The following is a 19869-nucleotide window of genomic DNA, read 5'->3' as shown; positions in this document are numbered from 1 at the left end:
TTTTAATCCCTGGTGGGGACAAAAATTTATCCCCCTCATAATGAAAAATAGGCTATTTGAAAAAAATCTCAATAAAGCACTGCAACGTGAGAACAGTCTATAGTGCAAACAATAAAATCAGAGATGGACTTTCACTGTCAGTGCTCGTGTGACAATAGAGATGACACAGCGTCTAAGCTACGTGATGATACTGTCAATGGACCACGGGTTGCCTCCTTCCCTGCTCGGAGATTTACAGAGACGTGGGTAAAAGAGGGGCGACATGCCACAGATGACCCCTCCACAGGAAAGCATAAAAAGAAGACAGAAATCTGTCATCAAAACAGACTGTTTTCTTAGTCTGACAAGCAGGCATATACTGTAGCATATTTATTTTTATGATGACAGCACCTTGTGCTATTGCATGTTGTGATTATTTTCTATTCAACATTGAAGTTTGCTGCACGCTGCATTAAACATGACATTAATTGTACTGGCACATCTGGTCAAGTGGCGCTATCCATAGTACTGAAAGTAGCATTTTAATTCTGGCATGTTAAATTAGCATTTAACCTTTTGTTTTGTTGTATATAATCACATCTCCTATGTGTCTGCATGAGAGAAAGAAAGAACTTGACATCACTTCGGTGAGGGTGAAAACATCACGCTACTCGATGAATTCCTTTTTTTTATGGACTAAAATATATCTGCCGTAATTGTTTTATCTAAGTTCTTAATTATTTTATAAATGTTACTTTTGATTGATTTTCACGAATCCCCTTATTTCACAAATCACACCCTGTATATCGGTATGTTGTTGTGTGGATGTCTGTATGTTTCTGTATAGGCTGTGAAAACAGATCTCCCACGGGGCGATAATGACTATATCTATCATGATATAGAAAAGTTAAGTCTCTCTGGACGTCATGTATTGACTAATGGAAACAATGGAACAGGCATCAGATCTCAGCTTTATGTTGCAAAAAGAGCGGCTGAAAAGCTGCCAGTACCAGGACTTTCAGTGACAGAGATGACTCACATAAGGGTAGCACATGGTAGACTCTTTCATGAGTGCATGGATGAGGTCAAATGCTTTTGACAAAAGCAATTTTCATCTGTCAAACCATCTAGGAAACATTGGTGTTTAACCGGCTGAGAATGAGGGACAAAGTTCTTGATATGGAGTCTCTGGTAGCCTCTCATTTCCATCAAAACCCCGAGTGCATCAAAACCCTGATGTCGTCTGTTCCAACCTTTCCCTCCAGGGTCAGCCATATTTAGCCTTGTCTAGCTGAAGGGACCTACCAGTCTGTCACAAGTTGAAGAACTCCTCTTCACAAAGGAGGGTCTGACCATCACTATTTGTAAAGTGCGAGCCTGGTGCCAGACCTCTGCGTCACTGCCCACATCTCAGATTTGTTCAGCAATTCAAAAAGGTCTGGTATTGAGCCCACTGATGACTGTTTCCTCCACTTGGAGAAACTACTGACCAATCAAAGCTCAGCAGGTAGGATTGAGATTAATCTTCCTACATAGCGAGCAACCTACCGAGTGTACAAGTTGTTGTAAGTCGGTTTAAAGAAAAGGAAATTCTTAAGTCGACATATTTCTTTAATCAATGTGAAAGAACATTAAGTTAACTGTAGCAAAAGCTGCTGCAGCTTCTGTGTCAACTGAATTGATTAGAGCAAAACAAAAGAAAAACAAAATGCACACAAAAAAATCAACTATCAACACACAATGTTGTCAAGGCTGAATGAATGAAGTGAAGCAAAATGACAATTTACGCTGGTCTAGGGCCACAATCAGGTCAAAATCTCTCCTTGACCAACACCTATAGTTCACAACATTTTTCACAAACATGAATGCCTCAATTTCTATGAAATTTGCTGAGTATATTCAAGGTCTCCAGAAGATTAATGATGATTTTTGATGATTCCCTGAGGTTCCTTCTTGTGCCACCATCAGACCAAAATATCTAGTTTTACACAGGAAACGGTAATGTAAAATGGACACTTGCCATGAAAATTACGAAGCACGTTCATACACCCCAAAGATTTCTTTCATGAGGTGTAATTATAACTTTGTACACAGATATACAGTAAACTAATGGCCAGATTTTCATCACAAATCTGCTGCGGATGGTCACATGGATTCTTGGATGGATCCTAATGCAACTGGTGACCCTGCAGAGCTTTTCTCTAGTGCCACAATCAGGCCAGAGTTTCAGCTTTTAATACAAGTTATGCATTTGACATGAGTTTGACATGAACTTTAAAGTTTTAGTTTTTTATATTAATGTAGTGCTTGTATTGTTTTGGTTATTTTTTACCATGTTCCACTTCTTGAAATATGTTTTGTTTCCACCGGCTGCAGCAAAGATTTTCCTCTGTGTGGACAATGAACTGAGAGAGCATGGTGACCTTGGTAACTAATGCAGTTACAGTTGGTAAGTTTAACGTCCCCCAGTATAATATCCAATTATGACAGTCATAACTAATGTATCCACTCCTGCAAATAGAGTTATAAGTGTAAAATCCATTTATTGTTTCAGCATGCTGTCTCATGTGACAGAGTATCATGACCTCGGCAGATGAAAGCCAATATTTAAAGTGACAACATGTCGTCTTTGATGACGACAGCTCCATATGATAAATGGCTTCATTTTTTTGGGAGACAGACTTCTTCTGGCGACGGCCTTGAACAAATACAGCGGTCCAGCAGGTCCTAATATCAAACAGATGGACTGCAGTCCTTTAACCTTGACTTCATCAGATCCCATTCATGGCTCCACTTTGACTGCACATATTTCCATAAATGACACTAAAGAAGAAATATGAAGGGGATTTATCCTCAGCTACTTTACTTTTTCCTCATCCTGACTGTTGCTGATGCTGCCCTCACATGAATCATGAAGGACCAGGAGGTTTGTAGAGAATTTCACCACATATTCCCACCAAATACCACTGGCTTTGTTCTTCTCAGTGCAATCCTCAGCATTTTCTTTACCAGATTAATCCTGGAAGAGATGGGGGATACTTCATGAACTCAGAGATTTAATCAAGCCCTCCTAATATTCCCCTGGAGCCTCCACGGCTTAAATAACCAACTCTTTTAGAAGGCACCAAATAGCCATCATTGGGTGAGTAATAACACCCCTGTATTTGCCATTCAGCCTCCAGCATCTCAATAATTTACTGTAACTCATATTAAATCCCTCCACAGCCTGCAGCAGCTGAATAATCAAACCGTTCATTCAGCACTGAGCATGTGAATAACTGAACCATGCAGATCTTATGGCCAAATTAGCTGAGACGCTGGTCAGTTCAAGGCAAAGAAAACTCCATCAAGTCTGTCCTCATAAAGTTTAATAAGAGGACAACTGGGCAGAACTTGTCTATATATAAATGAATGTCACATCCTCTTCCTCAACAGTTTCTGTCTCCCGACTGTGACACACAAAAAGTTTTTTACATTTGACTTTCAGGTAGGACAGTACGCCTCCATTTCTCTCTGCAGGCAGAAAGTACACTAAAAAGTTTTAATTTTATTAGCTTCAAGTTTAAAACTTGAGGTCCAACCGGTGACTCCGAGGAACCAGAGAGTCACCGTCATTTAAACACTCAGTGATGAGGGCAAGAATGCAAATCAGCATAGACACACACACACACACACACACATGCAGTAGGAGTATAGTGCTATTATCTGTCATTAGGCTAGGATTAAAGTCATTTAGTGTTCTTCAGATTATCTGTCATTAGGCTATGATTATAGAACACACTCCACTGGCTCTAAATCAGCTCAGAGGGGAGATAAAAACTTCAAGGAAGATGATGAGACTGAGAGAGAGAGAGAGAAAGATAGAGAGAGAGAGAGAGAGAGAGAGGGAGAGAGAGAGAAAGAGAGAGAGAGAGAGCCTTACAAAAATAAAATTATAATTGGAAAAATTGGCCCAGTAGTTCATCACTCTGTCACCACTCCTTAATCAAGGCAGTCAATTAAGAACACCCCATGTTGTCCACATGGTGATGAACTTTATAGACTATGGCATTCTGGTGATTGCTGGTGTAATCAAAGATATTGAAGGTTACTACTATCAGGGAAAAACCTAAAAATAGAAATTGGGTAGGACATCGTTTCAGACAGAATTAGTTGCATATCATATTACAAGGAGTATTCAATATTATTTCTATTAATGACAGGATGCTATTGTCACGCCATGAATGGGAAGAACAGGGTAAATGTCCAACAGCAACATGGTTGCCCCACAACTACAAAGTAAATGTAGCCTACATTGCTTATTTTTATTGTGGTTAATATCTTAATGGTTGATTAATAAGTTTAAGCAGACATAAACAACAATTTTTATGTATTAAACTGCCCACAGTGGTGGCTTTGAAGCAGTTTTTGTATCTGTTATCTGTAGTTTTTTTCTCCAAACTGTCAGCTACATGTTTTAGCTATCAGAAATAATTCATATTTCCTCATTAAAAGGAGGAGGCTAACGTGGACAAACAGGTTTTCCCACATGGCTGCTCTTATTTTTAGATGTAACACGAAACAGCAGATGTCATATTTTGTCATACAGTACATATGTGCCAAATTTCATATTGTTCATGCCAATTTTTAGATATAGTAACATTAAAAGTAAGAGAAGACCCAATCATGTGCTTTGTTGTAAGTAAGAGACAGAAGACTCATGTTGGGACAGATGTTAGCTTAAATATGAAAGCCACTTATTACCAACCAACACAAATTTAACAAGGTGAAGTCAACAGTGAATTTCAGACAGATAAAGACAAATAAAGGCAACAGTGAGCACTCTTGCTTTCCCATGAAGGTTTGTCCTTAAGGAAGTAACTCTACAATTAAACATTTAAGGAAGCTGCTAGCTCCCATAAGCAGCTACATTACACTACACTACACTACACTACACTACACTACACTACACTACACTACACTACACACTAATCTTTTTTGGCAACCATGGAAATTATGTGTTGGCCACACACAAACTCAGGATAGGTTCAATAAAGACTTACTTAGAAAAGTCTCCTGTTGTTCTTGTTGCTAGTAGGCTATTTTCTTTCACAGTAGCTTGGAGCTAGCTACCACGTGGCTGGTGAGCAACACCGCTAGCTGGAATGACAAAGACTCCTTTGGTTGGTCCTTTCTGTTGCAGACCCCAGTGAGTGACAATCAAACAATTAACCAAATGATGCTTATAGATACCAGAAAGAAGTTGTTTACGAAGCAGCATTTCTGTAACCTACTGGGATGTGTGTATATGACATGTGCAGCGATCATAACTAGATACCGCAGCTAAAGCATTGTTCAGTGTTTCAAGTACAGCCCGACAGTTACAGGACACCCATAACATAAATTAACATATCCATAGGGTTCCTTTAGTTTTTTTTTTCTTTTTTAAACAATTTGACCAAGAAATGTTCTGAGCAGGACATTTTACAGTTAAAAAATAAACTTCCTCTGATGGACAAACTGTTTTAAAGCATATCTTTGGCATTTCTTTACCTCATCTTTCTGTTATTTAACTGCTGAAATATATGCCGATAAGGTATATCTGCAATGAGCCGATATATATATCTGCATAGTCCATTTATCAGTCAGGCTTTAGTTGCAACTGATACTTCCATATATTGTTGTTGAGTCCAAATTTCTGTAAATCACTGCATATCATATTTTACTGTTCGGTTTTGATCACCTGATTTTAGCATTTGAGCAGATGTGGTGAATTGTTTCTATTAAACAGATGAAAAGCAGCTCCACTAACTGATTTAGACCTGCTGCTCAGAAGCTGAATTATTGTAGGTGAAGAAACACAAATATCCAACCTCTTAGGACATATTTTGGCGCCTTCAATTCAGTCTGATAAACAGCTTTACCCAGACCTTGCCCCTGGCTCTGGGAGAGCACTGAAACAAATCAAATGTGGATTGAAGTTGGCTTGGATGATTATTAAGTGAATGATGTACTATAGGTGGGCTCTCTGAGGAATAAATGGCTGAAGGACAACTTATTGGTTTCAGGGAGCTGCAGTTTACTTCTTTGTTTTGGGTTATGGCTTTTAAATGGCAGATACTCCTCCGGGCCCGAAAGCTTTTCCATCGAGGAGATAAGGTCTTTGGTTTTAATATGGTTCTCCATAGCTTCTGATGACAATACTTGTCTTTCCAGCAAGCTGTTGTCACCCCTTTTCATTTACATGCTCTCAATCCAAATGTTTGACCTTTCCTAAAAGTAGTAACGTTATCTATCATGTAAAGAGTCTATAGAGAGTCTATTTATTTATTTATATTTATATTTATATTATGTTAATCCTCTCTGCATTTATCCTCTGTTCCTCTAAATTTCAAATTTCAAGGTATCTCAACTATTATTGTAACCCTTTTTTTCTAATCAGGCAAGCATGCACAATCTTACATTTTAAACACACTAATGACAACTAATACAAAAGATAGACATCGCCTTGCCTTCAGTATGAAGTATTTATATCACAGTTGTTTGTTTATTTTTTTTCTTTCCAGCTGCAATGACCCATTTCCCGCCAAAAGGAACATTAAAGTTTAATTTCTCCTTACTTCAGCCCTGCTTTCTTTCTCACTATTCTTCTCTTTATCAATCCATCCCGAACCCTCCCCTGTCAATATAGACTGATGTTTCTGTGTACATCCATCCCTAGTGCACCTGAAGCCCTCATTATTTAATTCTCAAATACATTTTGATAGCATCACATAATAGCTGCAGAAAAATTAGGCCATCACTGTGAAAATCAGTGAAGTGAATTAATTGTTTCCTGTGCATTTTATTCAGTTTTCCCTGGGTACAATTTGGTGCAAAACATGCAAGGCTGAAGAGGAAAACTCGCCCTCTACTTTTTTAAAGCTGCACTAATCAGTGTTTGCATGTTTGCATTAGGTCTTCTGACGTAATGTAAGAGGAGTTGCTTGTAGTCGTTTATTTCGTGACTCTGCAGTTTCTCTCAGCTCTACAGATCTTTTTGGCGTCGTGTTTTGGTTCACTCTCACTGCTCTCATCAGCGTCATTTTCAGAAAAGAAACCCCCTGCATGCTACCAGCTCAGCACCAAAAAGCAGATATGCAAAGTTAGAAACTAGAGAAAAAGGCAGAGAATGTAGCAGCTGGAAAAGGAGAGTGAACATTGGACTTCATTCAGCAGATGTTGATGATAATTTTGAATGTCAATGCTGCTCTGTGTTTCCTGGATGTGTAAATATGTAACAGTTTACAAACATGTTTGCCATATGAATTTCACAAGGTGATAATATGTCAATGTTGCGTTTACAGCTTGTTCAGCTACCTCTAAGTGGCCAAAAAATCAATTATTGCTGCTTTAAGCATATTTGCACATATGCTATCGAAAACGATGGTGCCTATCTACATATACACTCATTTGTTGCTGTAGTTGAAATTTAGCATTGTGTTATTTGATCATTTTATACATCATTATATTATATAATAATTCATAATAATTTTATTTGAAATCCAAAGATTTTAATAAATAAAACATATAATAAAATATTAAAAACAGGAGTGTGTGAGCTGGATGTCATCTGCATAAATGTGAAAAATAATTTTAGATTTTCAAATAATTTTCTCAAGAAGAAACATGTATATTGAAAATAATAATGGACCTAAAACTGAGCCTTGTGGAACGCCACAGGTAAGATGAGCAGTGGAGGATGAAGCATTACCAATAGTGACAGTGATAGTGATAGTGAGAATGTTCTACGGTTGAGATAAGATTTGAACCAGCAAAAAGCAAAATCAGAGATGCTAACCCACTTCTTAAGGTAGATGCTAGATGCTAGGGTCAACCATGTCAAATGCAGTGCTAAGGTCCAGAATAAGAAATGAGAAGTCACCAGCATCAGATGCAACCAAGAGATTGGTAGTAACCCTCAGAAGGGCAGTTTGTCAGATGTCATTGTTATTCATGAACAATATTAACTGAGATAATACTACTTTTTCCAAGACTTTGGAGAGAAATAGTAATTTGGAGATTACTCTGTAAATACTGATGTCCAGGGGGTCAAGATTAGGTTTCTTTAAAAGCAATAATATTTCAAACAACAGCATATTTAAAAGAGGAAGACAGTATAATGGCAAATTGTTCTGTGTTTCTATGTTCGGCACTACCACTATGCAACTCAAGGACACCAAAGGTTCAAACTCTACAATTTTATCGAGAAAGAAAATGACAAAAGACTGTAACAATGCAAAATATAATGATGGGTAATGCAGTTTTGTATTTCTGGTTTATTATGTTGCATTATGGTTTATTTCTCTTATGCCTGTATTTCTAGTATCCTAGAATATATTAGGGATTTGTAGAAAATGATTCAGGAATCAAAAACAACACAGATGTTACAAATAATAAGTAGTCTAATAATAAATAAATGTTCTTTTCTCATTTCAAGTATCCTAAAATAAGGGCTGCATTTAAAAATAAAGTAATAAATAAAGTGGATCGATCATATTGGGCTCTTATATCAATCCTATTTTCTGTGCCTTCAGTTCAGATTTGAGTGGGAATGTTTACTCCAAAGATTTGTGCTTTGTCTGTAGTAGTGCTTCACAATCGCCACGGTCTCGGAACATATGAGACAAACTGGTTTTGAACTGCCCGAGGAAAGTATTTACTTCATTTTATACACATATGGTCATTGTGTTTTGGGTTATCATGAGATTTTGGTGAAGTGCCAAACAATGAAACAGCAAGAGCTTCTTCCTAGAGTTGTCATTTTGCACCAGTTGAATTATCTAGGGGGGGTGAAAGCAAACTAATCAAAGAATCAGGGTGATTTCTGAAGTCAGCTGAGGAAACAGATGCCTAGCAATACAGCAAAGCTAATTAAATCCAGTAATTAATACACAAATAAATTCAAAGTACTGCAGTATCTAAACTGTGCTCAGAGGAACAGTGAATTAAATCAGAACAAAACCAGTCATGAGACAATAAAACTTTCTCAGGGCACAATTAGAAACACAGCAGACAACCAATAAAGAGTAAAAGAAAGAAGAAACACAACAGTCTGTGCCGGTGTCTCTGTGTGAAGAATAATGAAAGAAAGTTCAAATGGTGTTATTAATGTTATTGAGGGAAGGTCTGCTATTTTACAGCTTAATTTCAAATTAATTCCATGCACTCACAACAGATATCTTAACAATACAAAGTCTTCAGCCGTCAAGGGCTTTTAAAAAGTTACAGACAGCAGATAAGAGAGGAGGGAGTGTTAGAACTTAAACCGTTGTGACAAAAATTTAATTTCATCCCATACCCCTCCATCAAGTTGTGGATCAGCCTAGTATCCATAGTAATTATGTCCATATTTGATGATTATGCACCTCACAATTTATATCCAGTTCCATCAATGCCAATGAAGGAAATTAGTGCAAGGCATAAAATTAGGCTGTAAAGGTTGGGGTGGTCAATAGGCGTATATAACACGCCTGGAGTTTTCATCCCGTCACAAATCTGCATTAAATTTAACGCTGGAATAAGAACTCATCACTGTAATTTATACATGTTAACTAGATGAACTTCACTAAAAATGCAGAGACAGGTTCATATGTACCTTTTCATTTTTAAAGCTGTCTTTGGTGAACTTCCTGGTTACCTTTGTGAAATGCAATCTGCTGTTTCTAACAGCTTCCATCATCTAGATGGATCATCTTCATTGTTCCTACAGTCTGCTCAGAACTAAGAAAAAAATTACAAGATGAATTTAATCTGAAAACTCTGCCCTCATATCAGGCAATTCAAGTATCATATAAACTATTTTATGAGGAATGTTTTAAATAGTCAAGTTTTATCGCTCTCATATTTCTCAGATCCTGTTTTGTTGTGCCAGATGTGATTGTTTTAAATTAATGTGTTTTTATGTGACTTTGTGAGACCTATTGTATGCTGCCTTTCTGGCCATGTCTCTCTTGTAAAAGAGAAAATGTATCTCAAGAAACGTCCTAGTAAGAAAAAAAAAAAATGCCATTGGATTTAATCTGGAGTTTTGCAGAATTGTCCAAAATCAACGTTCTTGTCTGGCAATATGATTTCATAGACACATGTAGGTCTTCCAGCTGGAAACGCTGCCTCTGCAACAATGTCTTTTACACTAGTTACAAGATTAGACAGTATGAGGGAGTCAGCTCCTTTCTCTCTGCTGTCCCACTGACTTTCGAGTGAAGAAGCTTCTCTTGTTCGGCTGAAGGTATAGCTGCTGGGAAACCACCTGCATCTCTCAGCTGACTGACATGGGTCCGAGCCTCAGTTTACAAAACCAAAATAGAAAGGAACAATCCACCATAAAATAATCTGAAACTGTATCTTCAACATATTCCAGATTTTATTCAGTGACAAATTTAGTTTTAAAATGTATAAACTCTCAGCCTACTTCAATTACTGATTTCCCACATTCTGCATTTTGGGAATGTCCTACATTTTCCCAGAATGCACTTTTACCACCACCAGTAAACATGTATGCACTTGTTTTTACAACTTATATTGATGCGGGATGCAGGTTTCTTTTTCAGAAGCACTTTAGGGTTCAGTGTCTTGCTCAAGGACAGGAGAAGACGAGGATCGAACCGCCAACCCCTTGACCAACATGAACTGTTGTTATAGTATTTGTTTTTGGCCACTTATCTTGTCTTATCTATACAACTGTGCTTACAGAAATAAGGAAAATAAACCAACTAACAACAAAACTGAAGCACTATAATCACAGAAATAATGGTTAATTCAAGCCTTTAAGGAATCTTTCTGTATTTTCCTCCGTAAAAAAAGCAGAATCTCGCCTTTCTTCTTTAACACTGACATCTAAACCAACATGCAAGCCATAAATGCGTTTGTGGCAGCTCAAAGGCACATTTTCATATACATTTTAGTCATTTGGCTGCTGGTCTCCGAGCTACTGAACACTTAGTGACTCTTTCATGTTGCAATATTGGAAGGCGATCAAACACACAGTGACTTTAAGGCCCTGGGGGTGGCTGTTTCACACACTGACTTCTTTGAATCTCATCATCAGTGATTCACTCATTCACTGTTCCGGATAATAAGTCATTGGAGCGTAGATATGTATTTCTACTTTGTTGTCATTTTGTACCACCTCCATAATGAACTGTGAACCATCTGCAGGAAAAAAAAAGGAGATGTGATGCTGCTCGGTTTGAAACCTGCGGCTGGGACTTCTCTTTGTCTGCTGTCTTAACTTATTATGCTGCTGTTGTTTATGGTCCGTGCATGATGAGTGTGCTGCTGGGTCAGGCCCGGCGAGATAAACAGAGAGATAGACCGAGAGAGAGAGAGGAGAAGAGAGAGTGGCCAAGGCAATGAAAGAAACTAAACAGGTAGAATGAGATGTTAGATCAATATCAGCCTTAAATTAAAGGTGCAATATATGACATTCAGCCCCACTAGATGTCGCACTATAGCACCAGCATCTCAGACCAAAACAAATGTTCACGTTGTTTACTCAATAAAGTTGGGGAAAAAGAAGAAAGTGGCACCTGAATCGACAGCTCACGAAACACAGATCAAACTAAATAGCGCTGATCAAATATGGATCAACAGTCTGTTAGTGCATTGCCTATTTCTCACCTCAAATGTTTTCAGAAACATATTTTAGTGTACTGTTTAGCTGTAATATGAGAAACTTTGTTGAAAACAGACGTGGGAGGACATGGAGGGACTCACACACACCAAAATGCATACGCGGCCAGGCCGGCTATCAAAGCAAAGAACAGAGACGCTCGGATAACAACACACACAGAGGGAGTGTGACTCCATACACTGCTCATTTACCTCACTATATCTTTACATAGCAAATAATTGTCTGTTGACATCTAGTTGGGCTGAATGTACTATATTGCACCTTTAAATAATCAATAATGCAATATGATGAATGTTCCTCTCCTCACCACAACTACATGTGAACTTAAAATAGCTTGTTTATTTATTAAAATTGCTCATTTTACATATTTCCTAAACTGATAAACTTTGTGGCTGAAAAGCATTTTTTCATTTAAAGGCAACAGTGTATCACAGACTTTCTTATCATCGAATAGCTGTTATGAGTCAGCCTCTTTTGAAGCGCTGGAGGCAATGAAACAATTGCATTAGTCTGGACTCCAGCTTTGATTTTTGGGTGTTCTGGCCTTGATATTGAACCTCATTACTGCACTTTTTTTGGTACCAACTAAAATTTGTTGCAGACCATCGCACAGACAATGAAAAACTCAAAGTAAAACAAGTTGGAAAAAGCAAGTACTGAAAGCTGACATCAAATGTCTGGTCAGATTTGTAATCTTGTTTACTTTCCCTTTGATCAAATAGTTCCTTAAATATAAATTATGCCATTCTTAGACTGTTTTGATTCGGGCAAAATTCTTGTACAACTGCTTACATTTATATTTCAGAACTTTTGAGTCTTTTGTTGAATTACAAGACAGGTTTTGTAGAAAAACATGTTCATTTTACATATTTCAATACTAGTGCTGAAACACATGTAGACAAATAGCGCAGCACTATTTGTTTCTCATGATAGTCTAATAGTCAGTTCATGGTCGATCAAGTGTTGTCCGACCATGTCAGAAATCAAGTTTTCATAGTTGTTCTGAACAACCACATTCAAATGCGGAGTGACAAGCCAGCCATTGTTAAAACCTTAAAATGGGAGGGTAATGGCACATATTTTCAGACATTCATGGTGTTGCACTCGGATGTTCACATGAAAAGTGACTGAAATGATAGAAATGGCCCTACACAGCACTCTAAGTTTGACATCAGAAAGGTGTGGGTGGAAAGGTTTTCCAAAGCTATTCCCCTGCCTGAGAAGCAGTTCTGACAGAGTATACTGGCTCCTTAAACTCTCTTTCAGGGGCTTTAACACCTTGAAAATGATTTTTTTTGATATACAAGTAGCAAAGATTCAAAGAAAAAATAAATACTGACAGGTTCAAATTACACTGTATAACAAAATATTCCCAAACTCTTCCCACCTTCAACAGAAAACTATGACACTGCACTGCAAGAGACAGAAGAGAGAAGCAAACAGCAGGAGAGAGAATACATAGAGAGAGAGAAAGATGAAGAAATGTGAACATGAAACAGGGAGGAAAAAAAAGATATAGGTAAAGACAAGATATTACAAAAAGAGGAGGAATGTAAAGAGGAAGAATCCAGAAGAAAGAGTCCGCTGCACAGCCAGGGTTTCAGCCAGTATACTGCAAGCCCAGCAGCCCACTGGGCCTGAGTTGACCCCCCCGCCAGACCTAAACATCAGGGAATTTTTAAAAAAAATAATGTATTTTAGAATATTTTCTAAAGTAAATGGTGTTATACAAGTAGCATAGATCCATGTTGAAGTATGACGTTAGCAGTATAGCTGTGAACATTGCAGTCTGTGTACAGTTTAGGCTATTAGTCAGTGAATAAATGCTACAACACCTCAAGACCCGAGCCAAGTTCCAGTGTATTGCTTGCCACCCAGTAGGGACACAACGGTGAGGAAATGTTCCCACTGATTAATAAGCTTGTGACAACACCAGTGTTACCAGTTATACTGTACATTTTACAAGATAAGATATTTGATTTATGATTTTCAATATCAGTAGAGCGCTTACTCTGATCTTTAATGTTAGATTTTTAGTTTTACTCAAGAAGTAGTGACGGCAGGCTTCAGGCTGCTGCCAGCAGATCCTTCGTGTGCAGCCGGTCTGTGGTACACACAGATGCGGGGACGAGCCTGAGGACAACCGCTACTTAGAACCAGAACCCGGAGCAACCCATCTGCCATCCAGAGAGAGGCACACCGAGAGCAGGCTGAACAGGCTGAGCAGGCAGAAAGCAGGAGAGTTTCTGCCGAAAACAAGCACCGAGACCCGAGGAGACATGACAGCTGCTGCTCGCTAACAGAACGGAAGGTAGCGACAACTTTAACCCAGACTCAGTTAAGGTAGACGAGCTATTCTTATTTTAGTGACAATCTCAGCTGCTCCTCCAAGTTGCCATAGCACCAATTTTATTGGACAATATTGGCCTATCACAGATAAACCGGTATCAGTGAAAAAAGTATGTTTTCTGATATGCGCCAATATGAAAACCTTTTTTACAGAACATATAATGCAGAAAAAGATGTTTGGTATGATTTAGAAATGGTGTCATCACATAGTTTGTCCAGCAGAGTTTTCTCTGAATCCATTGTTTACAATACTATCAGCATTGTCTGCAGCACATCTGGCAGAGGACACATTACAGCTGAGCAGACGGCGGTGTGGACTTGGAGTCAAGCGGTGTCTTCACAGTAAGTTGCTAACTAGTTTGTGAAACACATACTGGAAGGTTAATAAACAATTACCCCATCATTTTCCCTTTTAAATATTATTCTAATATAATGTTAACCCTGTCCCTGACAACCGCCATGTCACTCATGTTTATCACATCTGCCAGCTATAGTTACTCAGTACAGTCAGTAACGGACCTTTCAGCAGATTGAAAGGTTACCATCAGAGCATCTTGCTGCAGCTCAGCACGACGGTGCAGTGGTGGATTAAGTATGTTGAGTGTTGATTTCACATCAAGTTGTTACCTAGTTGGAAAGTTTCCTGCAAAGCAGGAAAGTAAATAAACAACGTCCCCATCTTTTACTCTTTGTAACATCAAGCTCAACATGCTCGTTTGCTACATTAGCTAGCTAGCTAACTACGTAGCTACTTTCATACCTTGTCAGCTGAGTGGAAGCTGAGCATCTTAGCCCATTCTGACTATAATGCTATGTTATAACATTAGTAAGAGTGTAACGTTACATGTATTCACACCAAACTGATTTGTTCAGGACTCGCAGTTTAGTACGCCCTCCATATATTTAAAGTTTCCCTTGAACATGTATAGCAAAAGCAGCAAACCATGAGTTACTGTTTGTGACTGTTAACGTTGTGCATTAACAGTGAAATATTGCTAAAGATGACATGTTGTCATAAGCAAGACAAAAGCGTTAATGATTGAAGTTCAATCCAGTGAAATAATGGTTCAGAATCAGAACAAAGCTGTAGCATGAATCTCATAGCTAGCTTGATAGAGTAGAGAATAATGAGAATGGTTTAGTAAAAAGCAGTGGTGGAATGTAATTAGGTACATTTACTCAGGTACTGTACTGTTGCACAGTTTAGAGGTATTTGTACTTTACTTGAGTATTTCCATGTGATGCCACTTTATACCTCATTTATTTCACAGTTATAGCTACTAGTTACATTTGAGATCAATATTTTATATGTAAAATATGATCGGAATATGATCAGTTTGTTATATAATGCATTGTTACTTACGTAGATTAGACTATTCAACAGTTTAATGTGGTGAAATTAGCTTTACCATGACGATGTTAAAATGCTGCTCACATGTAAATGTCAATGAGGCAATTTTCCAATAACTTATATATGATAAATAAAACAGTCTAAATTGGGCCATTTTGCATAATGAGTACTTTTACTTTTGATACTTTAGTACATTTTACTCACAGTACTTACTTATGTACTTTTACTTAAGTAAGATTTTGAATGCAGGACTTGTTACTGAATGTTTTTCATTGTGGTAATGCTACTTTTACTTAAGTAATCTGGGTACTGATTCCACCACAGGTAGAGACTAGAGGACATCAGATGTTTTGCCAGTGACTTCACTAATTATGTTAAAGGTCCAGTGTTTAAGATTTAGTGGCATCTAGTGGTGATGTTGCAGACTGCAACCAACTGAATACCCCATCCCTCCCCTTCCAAGCGTGTGAGAGGACCTACGGTGGCTGTGAAACTTGTAAAAAATGCGAAAGACCCTCTCTAGAGCTGGTGTTTGGTTTGTCCATTCTGGGTTACTGTAGAAACATGGCGGTGCAACATGGCGGGCTCCATGGACCAGCTCTCTATGTAGATATAAAGGGTTCATTCGAAGGTATATTGATATTGATATCTGATTTTTTTTACTCCCTGATATCGGCATCAGCCCCAAACATCCGTTATCGGTCGGGCTCTGATCAAGATACAGCAGGAGAGGGAGGGATGAGGACAGAGAATGAGTTGAGAGGAAGAAAGATGGAGAGAGAAGAGCAACGAGCAGAAAGACAAGTCGAGCAGCAAAGAGAGTCTGCAGCAGATCTGAGCCAGAGACAGCAGACGGGAGGAAAGGCTTCAATAGAGAAAAAGAAAGATTAAGATATTTTAGTGAAACTATGAATCTTTCGTTGAGGAATAACAGAGATGAAGAGGAACTATACAGACATCTGCTCTAACTGCATACAGCACATCTTAATATACAATCGTCTCTCTGCCTTCTTCATTCGGCTTTCATTACTTCATCTGTCCACCTAGTGATGAGGCAATCCTCTCTCTCATTGTCTCGCTGTCTTCCAGCCGACTGATGTTACAATAAACTGCAGCAGATGCAGTGGACTCCAAATCCCACACAAAGTGAAAGAGATGGCACTTTTTGTATGATACACTCACTTTAGCTGCTTAATAAAGTGAAATGACATTAGAGTTACAATGATTAGTCGATTAACAGTGAATTAATAAGCAACTACTACTCATCTCAGTTATTTATTGAGCAAAACACCAAACATTTGTTGTTTTTTCAGCTTCTCAATTATAAGATTTTGATGCTTTTCTGTGTCATATGTGACAGTAAACTGAATATTTGTTGATTTTGGACTGTTCTTGCATAAACAAGAAATTTGAATTTCTTGGGCTGTGAGAAATTAAAGACAAGCAGTTTTCACAATTTTCAGACATCATATATACACAGCAATTAATGGTTTAATTGAGAAAATAATTTGATTCATTGATAACAATCAGCTTGTTCCAGCCCTTTATTGAAGCCATATAATGTTTGAAATTAAGTAAAATTAACTATTGAAATAAGACTTTGTGTATTTTTATGGCTGTGCCAGTCAACAAATGGAAATAGATATGTTGTGCATACTTTTCCATAATTTAAATAATTTAAATTGACATATTTATTGTCAAATAAATAAATAAACTTTGGGATATCCTCTACACTTTGAGATGTAATGTTCTGTGGGTCTGTGGGTTTTTGAACCAAGGCTGCAACAATATGACAATTAATCGATTATTTGATCAATAGTCACTGATTAAGTCATTTTTTAAGCCAAAACTCTAAACATTTCCTGGTTCCAGCTTCTTATTTGTGAGCATTTGCTGCTTTCCTCTGTTTTATATGATAGTAAACTGTTGGTTGGACAAAACAAGACATATGGAGACGTCAACTTTGGGTTTTAGGAAATTGTGATGTACATTTTACACAATTTTCTGACATTTTATGGACCAAATGATTAATTAATTAATTAATTAGCCCTAGTTTGAACAAATTGGCTGCTCAATATGAGTTTGTATTGACTGTGAGATTTAAGAGGTTTATATGTGGATGTAAGGAGATGTAAGAACAAGAATAGGAAAGGTGGGGGCTACGGAGAGTTAAAGAAGCCAGTTAGAGAGATGAAAGTGCAGATTGAGAGAAAGAGGAAGATGGAAATAGTATTGTGTAGGCACAAGTCACATCATCACTGACTGAGAAACGACAGGAAATACAAGAAAAAACAAAAAAGGATTCAGTGAAAAAGAGAAAATTAGGCCAAGGAGCAGGTGCACAAGAGGCTCAAACATGGGAGGGATGGAGGAATTTTTCTGCCATGTGCCTCCCCAGCTGGATTCCCCCTCTCTTTTCTTTCTCATTCTCCTCCTCTCTCAGCCTTCCTGAGAGGGGCGGAGAGCTTCACACTCACACACTGACACACAGCTTCAGACCTGGAAACTGTCCAATGTTGACGTGCGACTCAACTCAACAGTACTTGTATAAAGACGGTTCCTTCATCTCTACATCACAGAGGTAACAGAATCAACCCAGCAACCTTTCAGCCCTAAACCAACCTGCATTTTCTCTCACACACATATTTGCACTCCAGCTACTCTCTGGGGTGTGTGAACACAATGACAAACACACTGTGGCTCAGTCCCAGGATACCCATCATGCTGTTCTGAGCACCAAATTAACCAGAAATCAATGAGATAACCTTGTTTTACCGCGCACGGTGGATGAACTGGAATCTAACACGTTTATGTGATAACATGCACCAAAGCAGATGAGAAGATGAAACACAAAGCTGAGACAATTTACAGCCAAACATTCAGCTCTGGGATTTGGAAACCTGCTCTGCGCAGCAGGATCCAAAAACGCAAAGCTTTCCAGGAGGATATTATGATGATAATGAGCCTGATAATCAATAAATTGAGGATTCAAATCTGAAATAGATATGAAATTAAATAAAGAAAGGACGTTGTATAAAAGTTGACTTCTACAAAATAAAGACATATTTCCTTAAGCGTTAATAAAGAATAACCGCGTTCATCACAGTTCAAAATGTCTTGTGAATAAAAGAATAAAGTCACCAGAATTCACATCAAACTGCTTCAACTCTCCTGATTTCTCCTTTACAACTAAACGCTGATGCGTAACAGAGACGCGCAAAACCCCACAGTATTCAAAAATAGAAAGCTGTGCACTTTCTCCTAAATGGATGAAACAAACAACAAGATATCTTTACACACAGTAACAGAAGCCTCGTATTATTTTCCACGCAGGATGACCCCCAGTTTAAAGCCGCCTCTCCGGGTCTGCATTGTCCGGACTCGCGCTCCGTCTCCATCAGGAAAAGTAATTAAAAAAAAGCGCACAGCCTGCTCACCTTCTCCGGTTGTCCCGTACGAGCTGCAGAGAAGCAGGACGACCTGAGCGATAATCCCAGCGACTCTTTTAGTCCAAAGATCCATGATGAAGCGGAGGAACGCTGCAGAGAAGCCCGGCGGCGGCGGCGGCGGCGGCGGCTGCTGGAGGAGAGAGTCTCCTCTCCAGCTCCGAGAGAGATCTCCCCAAACCCGAGTGAAGGAAGAGAGAGAGAGAGAGAGAGAGAGAGAGAGAGAGAGAGAGAGAGAGAGAGAGAGAGAGAGAGAGAGAGAGAGAGAGATTGTTTTACTATGCTGTCACAGTGCGCCTCCTCCTCTTCAGAAAGATCATCCCTCGGTCGTTAATAAAAGCTGTTTCAAAGCCCCTGCTGGCTTTGCCGAACTGGTCCTTCAGTATCCCGTCTTATACTGCGGGTGCTGCTTGATAAATAAAGACTTACTGATCACCGTTTAGCAAACAAATAAGGTAATAAATCCCAGCAGACAGGCAGCCGGTCACAGTCACATTGCGCAGAGGAATTTAGCACATGCACACATATAAATCCATGCATACACACATTTTATAAAATATTAAAGGCGCCTTTCCACTCAAAAATGCGTTTTTCTTCTTATTATTTCATTTGGATGTTTGACCTTAACTGTACTAAATGATGTATGTGCACCAGAAGGCTGCTTTCACATTCATCTGCTGAAGGTGGAAAGTTTCTCTGTGCTCACCTTGAGTCTCAATAATGATTTGTGACATCACGAAAAGTATGGAAGCCAATCATCGTCCAGTATACAACATACACATGTGAGATGTGGGAACTTGAAGCCTCCAATGCACATGAGGTTTTTCATTAGTTAAACTTTACATATTCATAAATTCTGAATTTTTCAGTGAGGGAGAAGGAATACAGGTAGATGTAATTTCAAGACATTTTAACTTTTCTTTTCTTTTTTCTTTTTGTTTGTTTGTTTTTGTGGAAAACAGATGATTACTCCAAGCATTTTCTCTCATTTTCTCCAGCTTGTCAAACCTAAATATAAAGTGTAAACATTACTAGACAGCTTTTGCTGTGTAGAACCTTCAGTTGTAGACTATAAACTCCACATTTGGTTG

General features: G+C 38.4%; 1 protein-coding gene across 3 annotated transcripts in view; it reads right to left on the bottom strand.

The window, feature by feature from the left end:
* Positions 1-19212, bottom strand: part of LOC122993073 (contactin-associated protein-like 4) — a 135141-nt gene extending 115929 nt beyond the window's left edge. The window contains exon 1 of one of the 3 annotated variants that reach the window (XM_044366932.1): positions 18770-19212. In XM_044366932.1, coding sequence (XP_044222867.1) covers positions 18770-18854 — 85 coding nt within the window. In that variant the 5' untranslated portion in view covers positions 18855-19212. The remainder of the gene's footprint in view (positions 1-18769) is intronic. The other 2 variants (XM_044366931.1, XM_044366930.1) reach the window with 2 other exon arrangements.
* Between the last annotated feature and the right edge of the window lie 657 nt (positions 19213-19869).

The sequence above is a fragment of the Thunnus albacares genome, chromosome 12 (genome assembly GCF_914725855.1).
Source record: "Thunnus albacares chromosome 12, fThuAlb1.1, whole genome shotgun sequence".
NCBI classification, from domain to species: Eukaryota; Metazoa; Chordata; class Actinopteri; order Scombriformes; family Scombridae; genus Thunnus; species Thunnus albacares.
This window is presented reverse-complemented; position numbering and strand designations above follow the sequence as displayed.